Source organism: Papio anubis, chromosome 14, assembly GCF_008728515.1.
Source record: "Papio anubis isolate 15944 chromosome 14, Panubis1.0, whole genome shotgun sequence".
Taxonomy (NCBI): Eukaryota; Metazoa; Chordata; class Mammalia; order Primates; family Cercopithecidae; genus Papio; species Papio anubis.
Genome location: NC_044989.1, coordinates 91,211,927 through 91,224,996, shown reverse-complemented (window position 1 = coordinate 91,224,996; position 13,070 = coordinate 91,211,927). Strand labels below are relative to the sequence as shown.

General features: G+C 46.6%; 1 protein-coding gene across 1 annotated transcript in view; it reads left to right on the top strand.

Annotated features, from left to right (window-relative positions):
- Positions 1 to 8,191: 8,191 nt before the first annotated feature.
- The window catches only part of FBLN7 (fibulin 7), a 49,693-nt gene continuing 44,814 nt past the window's right edge, over positions 8,192 to 13,070 (top strand). The window contains exon 1 of the mRNA XM_003909126.4: positions 8,192 to 9,994. Within this exon, the coding sequence (XP_003909175.3) occupies positions 9,407 to 9,994 (588 nt within the window). The 5' untranslated portion in view covers positions 8,192 to 9,406. The remainder of the gene's footprint in view (positions 9,995 to 13,070) is intronic.

Below are 13,070 nucleotides of genomic sequence, written 5' to 3'. Positions count from 1 at the left end.
GAGTGAGACTCTGTCTCAAAAAAAAGAAGGAAAGAACAAAAGAAAAAGAAAAGAAAGAAAGAAAGATAGAAAGAGAAAGAAGAAAGAAAGAAGGAGGAGGAGGGAAGGAAGGACTGAAAACACAGTGGAGAAAAAGAAAGGAAAGGAAAAGAAGGCAGGCAGGCAGGCAAGGAAGAAGAAGAAGAAGGAGAAGAAGAAGAAGAAGAGGAGGAGGAGGAGAGGAAACTGAAAACATACAGTGGAGAAAAAGAAAGAAAAGGAAGGAAGGAAGGAAAGAAGGAAGGAAGGAGAAAGGAAGGAAGGAAAGAAGGAAGGAAGGAGAAAGGAAGGAAGGAAGGAAGGAAGAAAGAAAGAAAGAAAGAGAAAGAAAGAAAGAAAAGAAAAGAAAAGAAAAAGAAAAGAAAAGAAAGAACTGAAAACATATAGTGTCTTCTCTGACCACAGTGGAATTAAATTATAAATAAATAATAAGATGTCTGGAAAGAAACCAAATACGTGGAAATTAAACCACACAGTTCTAAGTAACCCATGGATCAAAGAAAAAATTATGAGAAAATTTAGAAAGCATTCTGAACTACATGAAAATGAAAAAGCCATATATCAATATTTGCAGTACGCAGCTAAAGTAATACTTAGAGGGAGTGCTATAACTTTAAGCACTTATATTAGGAAAGAAGAAAGCTACAAAGTCAATTACAATTATTTCAATTTTGATAATCTAGGAAAAATATAGCTGAGTGAGTAAACCCAAAGAAAGAGAAAGCAATAAAACAATAATATAAGCTTTATTTTCTTATTTTCTGTATTTTCAATGTTCTTGCATCCGGGGCCTTGCTGACCTGAAAGGGCTGCTCCTCTGGAGTTTGCAAATTCTGAAAGATAGTAAATGACTTGCTCTAGAGCATGCATTTTATATGCAAACCAAATAACTCCAAGTCCATACTCCTGCTTGCTTCCTTTTATCTGGTATGATATCCTTTTGCCCTAAACACTACAAAGCTGGGTACTGGGCAACTAGGGACCACCCCTAGAGCCTAGAGCCCATCCAAACTATTCAAACTATCCAATCCTAACCCTGCTTAGCTTGCTTACCTTGTTTCAGTTGTTCCTTAGTCTCTTGTCCAAATTCCTCTCTCTCTCTTTTCCTCTCTCTCTGCCTGCTCATCTCACCTTGGCATTTTCCTGTGTGATCCTGTTTGATATACCATCCCTCTTGTTCTTAGGAGACTGTGAGTATGATAAAAACTTCTTTCTTCATGGAAATCATTTTCATGTCTGTGTGTCTTACCACACCTGATTAAAACAAATCCTAGGTAGTATTGAAACAAATAAAGATATGAGCAGAAACCAATGAAATTTCAAACAAACACTTGAGAAAATTAGTAAAGCAAAAATTTGGCTCTTTGAGAGGAAAAAAAATTTTATAAATGTTTAGCTATAATAATTAAGAAAAAAGGGAAAGAGCACAAACCATCAATATTAGGAATAAAAGAAGGGCTACCACTACAGATCCTACAGCCATTAAAAAGACAAGTGAATAAATCTATTTTATGCCACTAAATTTGGCAAATTGGATAAAATTTAAAAATTCCTCGAAAACTATAATGTATAACTGACAAAGTGAAAGAAAACATTAAATTGTACATACACATTTATTTAAAGATAATTTTAGACTTAAAAGTTGCAAAATTAGCACTTACACCTTTTATCCAGGTTTTCTTTTTGCTTAGCATTTACTCAATTTCAGTTTGATCTTGGACAACCTACTGAAGCATTCTAAGCCTCAGTTGCACAATCTATAAAATGGGATTAACAATGGGAACCATTTCACTGGGTTGTCATGGGAACAAATGAGAGCATTTGTGACCGGTTTACAGTAGGTGCTCAAGACATGTTTGTTTCCTTCTTATGTTGTCCCTGTATGAAGGACCATCAGTATAAGCAATGTCCCTTTAACTGAGCACTTACTTTATGCTCAGCATTGTGTTAGGCACTTTATTATTTTGAAATCTCATAATCTCTGATAAATACTTGTATTCTCATATATAAATCAGGAAACTGAGGCCTGTAAAGATTAAGAGAGTTACAAGTTCAAACTGGCAGCAAGAAGGGGGTAAGATTTGGCCCAGGCATGTCTGATTTCAAAGGCTGTGTGTGCCTGACTGCATCCACCACTCTGCTGCTTCCAGTGTTGTTCCAGGGACCTCGAACGGAGGGACCAGCTGAAGCTGTGGCAGAAGAACATAGATTGTGAAGATTTCATGGACATTTATTAGTTCCCCAAATTAATACTTTTATAATTTCTTACACCTGTCTTTACTGCAATCTCTGAACATAAATTGTGAAGATTTCATGGACACTTATCACTTCCCCAATCAATACCCTTGTGATTTCCTATGCCTGTCTTTAATCTCTTAATCCTGTCATCTTCATAAGCTGAGGAGGATGAATGTTACCTTAGGACCCTGTGATGATTGTGTCAACTGCACAAATTGTTTGTAGAGCATGTGTGTTTGAACAATAAGAAATCTGGGCATCCTGTTTTTTTTTTTTTTTTTTTTTTTTTTATACTTTAAGTTCTAGGGTATATGTGCACAATGTGCAGGTTTGTTACATATGTATACTTGTGCCATGTTGATGTGCTGTACCCATCAACTCATCATTTACATCAGGTATAACTCCCAATGCCATCCCTTCCCCCTCCCCTCTCCCCAAAATAGGCTCCAGTGTGTGATGTTCCCCTTCCAGAGTCCAAGTGATCTCATTGTTCAGTTCCCACCTATGAGTGAGAACATGCGGTGTTTGGTTTTCTGTTCTTGCGATAGTTTGCTGAGAATGATGGTTTCCAGCTGCATCCATGTCCCTACAAAGGACACAAACTCATCCTTTTTTATGGCTGCATAGTATTCCATGGTGTATATGTGCCACATTTTCTTAATCCAGTCTGTCACTGATGGACATTTGGGTTGATTCCAAGTCTTTGCTATTGTGAATAGTGCCGCAATAAGCATATGTGTGCATGTGTCTTTATAGCAGCATGATTTATAATCCTTTGGGTATATACCCAGTAATGCGATGGCTGGGTCATATGGTATTTCTAGTTCTAGTTCCTTGAAGAATCGCCATACTGTTTTCCACAATGGTTGAACCAGTTTACAATCCCACCAACAGTGTAAAAGTGTTCCTATTTCTCCACATCCTCTCCAGCACCTGTTGTTTCCTGACTTTTTAATGATTGCCATTCTAACTGGTGTGAGATGGTATCTCATTGTGGTTTTGATTTGCATTTCTCTGATGGCCAGTGATGACGAGCATTTTTTCATGTGCCTGTTGGCTGTATGCATGTCTTCTTTTGAGAAATGTCTATTCATATCCTTTGCCCACTTTTTGATGGGGTTGTTTTTTTCTCATAAATTTGTTTGAGTTCTTTGTAGGTTCTGGATATTAGCCCTTTTTCAGATGAGTAGATTGCCATAATTTTCTCCCATTCTGTAGGTTGCCTGTTCACTCTGATGGTAGTTTTTTTTGCTGTGCAGAAGCTCTGTAGTTTAATTAGACCCCATTTGTCAATTTTGGCTTTTGTTGCCATTGCTTTTGGTGTTTTAGACATGAAGTCCTTGCCCATGCCTATGTCCTGAATGGTATTACCTAGGTTTTCTTCTAGGGTTTTTATGGTTTTAGGTCTAACATTTAAGTCTCTAATCCATCTTGAATTAATTTTCATATAAGGAGTAAGGAAAGGATCCAGTTTCAGCTTTCTACTTATGGCTAGCCAATTTTCCCAGCACCATTTATTAAATAGGGAATCCTTTCCCCATTTCTTGTTTTTGTCAGGTTTGTCAATGAACATATGGCTGTAGATGTGTGGTATTATTTCTGAGGGCTCTTTTCTGTTCCATTGGTCTATATCTCTGTTTTGGTACTAGTACCATGCTGTTTTGATTACTGTAGCCTTGTAGTACAGTTTGAAGTCAGGTAAGCATGATGCCTCCAGCTTTGTTCTTTTGGCTTAGGATTGTCTTGGCAATGCGGGGTCTTTTTTGGTTCCATATGAACTTTAAAGCAGTTTTTTCCAATTCTGTGAAGAAAGTCATTGGTAGCTTAATGGGGATGGCATTGAATCTATAAATTACCTTGGGCAGTATGGCCATTTTCACGATATTGATTCTTCCTATCCATGAGCATGGAATGTTCTTCCATTTGTTTGTGTCCTCTTTTATTTCACTGAGCAGTGGTTTGTAGTTCTCCTTGAAGAGGTCCTTTACATCCCTTGTAAGTTGGATTCCTAGGTATTTTATTCTCTTTGAAGCAATTGTGAAAATCTGGGCATCTTAAAAAACGAACAGGATAACAGTGATGTTCAGGGAACGAGAAGTAACTTTGAACTGGCTGCTGGTGAGCCAGACGGAACAGAGCCATATTTCTCCTCTTTCAAAAGCAAATGGGAGAAATATTACTGAATTCTTTTTCTCAGCAAGGAACATCCCTGAGAAAGAGAATGCGCCCTGAGGGTGGGTCTATGAACAGCCCCCTCAAGGTGTGCCATCTTTTATGGTCGAAGCTGAAGGGATGAAATAAGCCCTGGTCTCCTGTAGCGCTCCCAGGCTTATTAGGACGAGCAAATTCCCACCTAATAAATTTTGGTCAGATAGGTTGTCTGCTCTGAAACCCTGTCTCCTGATAAGATGTTATCAATGACAATGTGTGCCCAAAACTTCATTAGCAATTTTAATTTCGCTTCATCCAGTGGTCCTGTGATCTCGCCCTGCCTCCATTTGCCTTGTGATGTTTTATTACCTTGTGCAGTATGTGATCTCTGTGACCCACACCCTATTTGTGCACTCCCTCCCCTTTTGAAAATTGCTAATAAAACCTTGCTGGTTTTACGGCTCGGGGAACATCACGGATCCTGCCGACATGTGATGTCTCCCCCGGACACCCAGCTTTAAATTTCTGTCTCTTGTGCTCTTTCTCTTTATTTCTCAACCCAGCCGAGACACTTAGGAAAGAGAAAAGAACAAATGGGATTAAAAATGGGACCCATTTCACTGGGTTGTCATGAGAACAAATGAGAGCATTTGTGACCGGTTTACAGTAGGTGTTCAACACATGTTTGTTTCCTTCTTATGTTGTCCCTGTATGAAGGACCGTCAGTATAAGCAATGTCCCTTTAACTGAGCACTTACTTTATGCTCAGCATTGTGTTAGGCACTTTATTATTTTGAAATCTCATAATCTCTTTGATAAATACTTGTATTCTCATATATAAATCAGGAAACTGAGGCCTGTAAAGATTAAGAGAGTTACAAGTTCAAACTGGCAGCAAGAAGGGGGTAAGATTTGGCCCAGGCATGTCTGATTTCAAAGGCTGTGTGTGCCTGACTGCATCCACCACTCTGCTGCTTCCAAAGGCATGTGGAATGGCATTCGTGGATGTTCAATGTTTTGCTTCTTTTGGCAGATGTTAACTGGTGTTTGGTCTTTAATCACAGCACAATGAAATCTGCTTTTCCACAGGCTTTCATCTTATAAAATTGGAAACGGTTTTCTGGGGGGAACGGTTTCTACTAGCAGTCCTGATATCATACATAAGTAGACAGTCTCTTCAGTGTTCAGCACAAGACTGCACAGTTCTGCTGACTAAAGCTCTAGATATAATGTGGTAATGTAGTACCTGGCACAGGGCCATGCTCAGAGTTGGCACTTGATAGATATTTTTGTAATGAATGAATTGGATGAAGTCACTGCACCCCTGCTAGACCATTCTCCCTACACTGTTTCTACCCCATTGTCCTGTCACGCTAACATGCTGGGCTTTGTTCCTGGGACCTCTGTAGGTGCTTCGTGGGGGTTGATGACATTTAGAACCACAGAGAAATGTGGGGTAAAGGATGAAAAGGGAGAGAAACAGCTGCAAATGAGCTGACAGTAAGACTCAGCCATAGCTGAATCAGTAAGTCCGTGAACCCAAAATGGTGTGCAACATGGTATGGGGCACCATGGGGGACCCAGAGGAGCCCCCAGGACAGCTCTGGAAGGATGATTTCAGACTGAATCTTGCTTCTGCTGGTTTTTTTTTTTTGAGACAGAATCTCACTTTGTTGCCCAGGCCAGAGTGCAGTGGCACAATCTTAGTTCACTGCAACCTCCTCCTCCTATGTTCAAGTGATTCTCTTGCCTCAGCCTGCCAGGTAGCTGGGATTACAGGTGCCTGCTACCACAGCTGGCTAATTTTTGTACTTTTAGTAGAGACAGCGTTTCACCATCTTGGCCAGGCTGGTCTCGAACCCCTGACCTCAAGTGATCCACCTGCCTCGGCCTCCCAAAGTGCTGTGATTATAGGCATGAACCACCTCACCTGGCCTCTGCTGGGGTCTTAAACACAGATTTCTACAACAAATCTTCCCATTCTGTGTTGCATGCCCATGTTTCACAGAGAACATGAATGTATCAGAGCATGGATCCCAGGGGACGGCAACTGATCTTACCAAAAGACTTTTAAAAAATACTTTCTGTAGACGTGTTGACCCCCACCAAACCAATCCCCCAACACTCAAGAATATTCTCTTGAAAACTAAATAGAGGGGAAATAGAGGAATTAAATAGCTGATAAGGGCCGGGCATGGTGGCTCACGCCTGTAATCCCAGCACTTTGTGAGGCCGAGGCGGGTGTATCATGAGGTCAGGAGTTCAAGACCAGCCTGACCAAGATGGTGAAACCCTGTCTCTACTAAAAATACAGAAATCATCTGGGCGTGGTGGCAGGTGCCTGTAATCCCAGCTACTCGGGAGGCTGAGGCAGGAGAATTGCTTGCGCCTGTGAGGCAGCAGAGGTTACAGTGAGCTGAGATCGCACCACTGCACTCCAGCCTGGGCGATAGAGTGAGACTCTCTCTCAAAAAAAAAAAAAAAAAAAAAAAAAAAAAAAAAGGGCTGATAAACCCATTGTATTAAGTGAGGGTTGCGGGCTTAAAGGTAGAGCACCCAGCTGAATTTCATGGGTTATCTGCTTGCAGATAGCCTTGGTAGGTTCTGGACTTGATAGGCTCTGCCTTGATTACTGCAGATCCAGGGCAGCTGAGGACAAAGACAGAGACAGGACAGTGCTGCTGGGGCAGTCAGATCTTAGAAGGTTCATTCAGACCAGATGCCAGAATACTAGAGGGAAGGCAGCCATAGGGCAAGGTTAACAAACAGAAAGTATTACGTAGGAAAAAAAAAATCCTGTTGAAACTTAGAAATATTTGAAAAATAAAAACAAAAGCAAAAGCCCTAGAAAACAAAACACATGAAAAAACAAACAGAACCCCCCCTATTTTTGTAAATAAAATTCCTGAAATGCTGTGATCATATATTTAATATAAGTAACACAGTAGCCCTAAAATGAAAGGTGGGATAAAGTCAAAGGTAGTCTGTCCTAGAAACAGCACCGCTCTAGGAGGGGGGATCTTGAGACTAGAGTTTGCATTCCTTGGGCAAGTCAGTCAACCGTGCCCCAATTCAGCTTTTTCATCAGTGAAATCAAGAATCTCTTCCAGCTTTATGACTCCATAGAAAGGGCAGGAGAGGAGAAGAGAAGGCTTGCTTGCATCTGCCCAATGTCTGGTTCGCAGCGCATAGCCAGAGCAAGGCTGAGAGCCAGAAGAGCTGGCCTTCCAGAGAAGGTCATGTAAACACAAGGTGGGACAGGATGCAAAATATTAATAAATGCAGCCACACTGACCAGGAGGAAACTTTTCAAGCATAGGGCAGAAAACAGAGAGACAGAGAGGGAGCAGGGTACTAGCTTTTGGTATAGACAGCAAACACATGAGAGATCGAGGTAGAAAACCACAATCTCCACAGGCTGCCCTGGATCAGGTCATGCTGTCCCATCCTCTCCACCTGGACAGGGAGAAGCAGGGGTATGACCATGTCTCTCTTCAGGATGTTCAACCAGGAATGCAAAATAAGATTATGTGGATCCCTTACCGGCTGCAGTGGCTCACACCTATAATCCCAGCACTTTGGGAGGCTGAGGCGGGTAGGTCATTTGAGGTCAGGAGTTCAAGACAAGCCTGGCCAACATGGTGAAAACCTGTCTCTACTAAAGATACAAAAATTAGCCAGGCATGGTGGTGCATGCCTGTAGCCCCAGCTACTTGGGAGGCTGAGGCAGGAGAATCACTTGAACCAGGGAGGCAAGGCTGCAGTGAGCTGAGATCAGGCCACTGCACTCCAGCCTGGGCAACAGAGCAAGACTCTGTCTCAAGGGGAAAAAAAAGGTTAGATGGGTCCTGTTCCACCTCCTTTGCATGGGGAAGTTGGGGGAGCAGTACTGTAGGATTTCCTGCCTAACCAGTGACCAGGAGGCCAGCCTGAACCATGTCCCCTGCTTTTTGGGGCGCTGGCTAGGTTCTGAATGTTAGTGTCTCCCCTAAATTTGTATGTTGGAAACCTCATTCCCAAGATGATGGTATGAGGAGGTGGGACATTTGGGAGGTGACTAGGTCATGAGTGCAGAGTGCTCACAAATAGGATTAGTGCCCTCAGAAAAGGGGCCCCAGAGAGCTGCCTTGCCCCTGTGAGGACACGGGAACCAGAACTCCGGCCCTTGCCAAACACTTAATCTGTTGGCACCTTGATCTTGGACCTCCCAGCCTCCAGAACTGTGAGAAGAACCTTCTATTGTTTATAAGCCACTCAGTTGATGGTATTTTGCTATAGCAGTTTGAAGGGACTAAGCCAGGATTCCAACTTTCCTTTCTGGCCGCCACTGGGAAACAGCTCCTGCTCTGCGGTCGCAGTCTTCCGGGCTCTCCATTCCTTGAGCTCTGAGTGGGCTCAACGAAGCGAAATGTGGAAGAGGAAAAAGGGGTCTGGGGCTTGACCAGACTTGTGTGTCCCAGGACATCTGCAGCGACTGCCTTCAGAAAACCTTCCAGAAAGAATGTGAATCGTGCCTTCGGGGAGCTCAGGTCTGAAGCATCTGGTTGTACCATGGCCCTGATGGCAGGGGACTTCAGACTGCTCTGCCGGCCTGGCACTTCCTGATTCGACTTTAGCAAGGCATGCCATGTTCTAGAACCTGACCTCCCATTTAAACTGAGTTTCTCCTTCCCTTGAGCAAGGAGGACAGTGAATCAGAAGGGCTGTAGATCCGCTCCCTGTATCACTGTGTGTCTATCTACTCACTGGGCGTGCCTTTTCTCACACCCCCGTTGCATTATTTAAAGGAACACTAGTTTATTTGGATGGAGAACTCAGCCCACCCCGTATCAAGCTTATGAAGCCCATCTCCTGGTCCCCTTCTAGGACTGTCGGGAGGAGGGTGTCGCGTGGGCTCTGAAGTAGAACAGATCTGGGTTTGGGTTTCTGTTCGGCCACTTGTCCCTGGTGACTGAGCCTCAGTCTACTTGGTTGGGAAATGGGACAGTCAGGAGCGAACCTGCCCAGGGTGGGCTTCCAGTCACCCGCACATGTGCGGGGCACGGGCCGCCCATCCCTGCCAGGCCCTGAGGATGCCCGCGCTCGTCCTCGGCGTCGCGCCCGGCCTCCTTGGGGAGCCGCGCGGGTTGGGCGCGCTCCCAGGCGCATTCCTGGCCGGGCAGCCCCTCCTCCCTCGGCCTTAGCCAAGGGGCTGGCGCCTCCCCGCCTCGCCCGGACTGTCTCGTGCGGGCAGCTGCGGACGCTCGTGGCGCGCTGCTCCAGGGCCGGGTGCACGGCGCACCTGGACCTGAGCAAGGGCCGGGCGGCGCCGATCCCCGCGGGACGCATTGCGCTCGGGGGCCTCCTGCCTCCTTCCCTGCCCCAGCCGCCCCGGGGCCGCGCGGCGCCCCGCACCCTGCAGGGGCGGCTGCCGCATCGCTGGGACAAACTCGGCAGGGGAGGCAGACAAAGTTATTTCCCCCTCCCAAGCAGCAAGATTCCGATTGGCAAGATGGTGCCCAGCTCTCCGCGCGCGCTCTTCCTTCTGCTCCTGATCCTCGCCTGCCCCGAGCCGCGGGCTTCCCAGGTCAGTGTCCCCCCCCGCCTCTCTCCCCTGTCCCGCGCGCAGGAGAGGCAGCACTAAGGCTGGGGGACCTGGGCTTGCCACTTTCCACTCGGTTGCCTGCGTTGAGAGCTTGGAGCGATGCCTGGGCTGGGGTTCAGTTTTCAGAGAGAGGTGCAGGGTCCCCCATCTGTCATCTCAGATGCATCGCGGGCCGGGCGCCTGGGAGGACCCGGGCTAGGGTGCGAAAGCGTCGGTCCTTTGGGTGAGAGGCTCCGCGTGAGAACCGCCGGGAGGAAGAAGATTTCTCAGGGATTTATGAGACATTGGTCTTTCCTGGGTTTCCATGAGAGCTCTGGATCACCCAATTAGCTTAGAAAATGTCCCCGCCCTCCAAACTCCGACGTTTAAATTTCCAACCGAAATATTAGAACACTCACAGGACCTTCTTAGCAGTTTGTGGCATTTCCGAGGCAGAGGTGGCCCGGGAGGTTTCTGAAGCAGTCCCTTCCTGAGCCGGCGAGGCCTTGGATGTGGGACTACATTTTCTTAAACACATATACAGGCGGCTTGCTGTTTAATTTTTCTCTTCTTGCCATTGGCATTTGTTCGAATCCCACCGGATTTATTTATTTAATACTTGACCAGATTCGCTTTTATATTAACCATTAGCAGCCGATTTTTAAAATTAAGGCGAGAACTTGAATTGCCGAGTCCAGAACCCGCATCCAGCAGAGTAGCCCTGGCCAGCCAGGGTGAGGGGCCCGGCATGGACTGCCAATCCCCTACCCGCACAATGCCAACAGCAGTGGGTAGCGGAGAGCCTGCGCACACTTCCCGAGTGCCTGATGCATCTCAGGCCCCCTGCAGGGTATCTTCCAGTCACTTCATTCCCGGAGCAACCCTGTGAGGTGGGGACTGCTACCCCCATTTTGCAGATAAATGAAACTGAGGCCCAGGGAGGATGGGACGTATTCAAGGTCACACAACCAGAAATGAGCGGAATAAACCCAGTCTCTCTTGTGGGACTCCAAGATTTCTTCCTTGCCTGCAGACACTTGTCCATACTCCCTGGCCCGAGACTGACTTCCCCGGCCAGGCGAGCATGCCCATGGCCACCTAAAAGCCCCTGGGGTGCACGAAGGGATTCCAGGCAGCAGAATTTGGCTCAGACGAGACTGGTGATGTTAGTGCAGAAGGTGGTGAGACGGCATCACAGGGAGATACTCAGTGACCAGGCAGCAGAGACCCGGTTTGGGGCCACGCTAGACTCACCCAACAGAGCAATGGGGTCTCCTACCAAGTTTGCAGGTTACAGAACAAAATAAAACCCCACTCAGACCTTGAGCCCAATGCCGGAAGCACAGGTGGTTACATCCCTAAGCCGGCTCCCCAGCCTAGGCTGCAAGGAGGCAGCGTGGACAGGATGTGTGATGAGATGCTTGAGAACTAGGCCCTGCCATTGTGTGACCTTTGCTGCTTAGGGAATGAGGCAAACACCTGTCTCCCGAGGTTACCCAGAAACCAGGTGAGACCAAAGCACTTGTCACACGTTTGCAGCTGCTGCACAGGCAAAGTGAGCTCACTCAGACTCTGTACCTGGAGTTTCTGGGTCCAATCCATGTGCTGCTACATCCAGGCTTTCTCAGGTTTCTTATCCTCTAAACCTTACTGTCTTTAGCTGCAAAACACCTGTCTTAGGTGCTTTGTGAGGGGAAAGGGAACAAAAGAGATTGCCCACAGATGTTCATTTAAAAATTCTAGTGAGACTCTCTTTCACCCACAGTCCTATGTGGCCAGGGGGTCTCCCCTTCTCCACCCTCACCCCTGTCCGGGCAAGCTTAAAGGGTGAATTACAAAGGAGGCCCCAGGGCCTGGTGCATGCTGGAACAAGCATTACCTGAGTCCTTCCATGCTTTGGGTCTCTGCTCAAATAAGCAATCCTCTGCAGAGACCTTCCAGATCTCTCTCTACTCTAAACAAGTCTTCTCTGCCCCTGGATTTTCTGTCTGGGCCCCCTGAAGGGCTCTGGCATAGTACGGATCGTCATTTGTAATGATATCTTTTGATAGGTTTCAAGTTTATGGTCTGCATTCCCACTATAGGGCTCCAGGGGCAGGGAAACACCTGGCCTAAAAGTAGCGTGAGCCCTGGGACTCCTGAACCCACCAGTAAGAGCCGCTGGCTGGTGGAGACTCAGCAAGTTTGGAGAATGAACTGTGCCCACAGGATCATATCTTGCCATGGAGGAGATGGGAGGAGTCAGGTGGGAGGCACTGAGGATAGGCTTCCTCGACCGAGGCCCATTGACACAGCAACTCCAAGGAGCTCTAGATGGAGGCTGCGGTGCTCCTCACGGGGGCAGGCCACAACCCTGTTTGGGGTTCCTGTTTGCTGGCAAATGTGCTTACTTTGTGTATTAGGAGACAGCTCAAGGGTAATATGATGAGCGTGTGTGTGTGTGTGTGTGTGTCAGTGGATGTATGTGTCTCTGTGTGTAGTTGTGTGCACACACCTTTTTGCGTTGGTACCTGTGGTTGTGTGTGCATGTGTCTGTGAGTGACTGTATGTGTGATGGTAAGTGTATGTGTGTGTGCCTATCTGTACTGTGTGTGTGATTGGGTATGCACATGTCTTTGTGTATTGGTGCCGGTGATTATGTCTGTGTGACTGTGTGTGTGTTACAGGGGAGGGGAGGCTGTGTGCTGCAGGGTCCAGAGCAGCGCTCCTGTGGGGATGGAGTCTCATCTCTCTCCCGCTCTCCTCTGTGGCTATTCACTGTGTCCCTCTTGTCAGCACATCTGTCCCAAGTCACTTTGCAGGGTTTTGTCACTGGCTGATGAAGAGCAGGTGGTCATGGGGAAGGAAGGGAGGTGGAGAAGTGTGGGGTGTGCAGAGAATGAGAGCCCTTTTCTGGACACACTGCCCACCCTGTGGCCTTCCCACTGAAAGAGAAACACCTCGTTGGGGAGACCAGAACAAATATCCAACCATCATCTCACCTCACCTTCAGCCCACAGTAGCTCTGGGCGGGCAAGGGGTGCAGCTGCTATGGTGTTTCCGCAGGCTTCCCTCCCCGATCCTCTCCCTGTGATCAGAT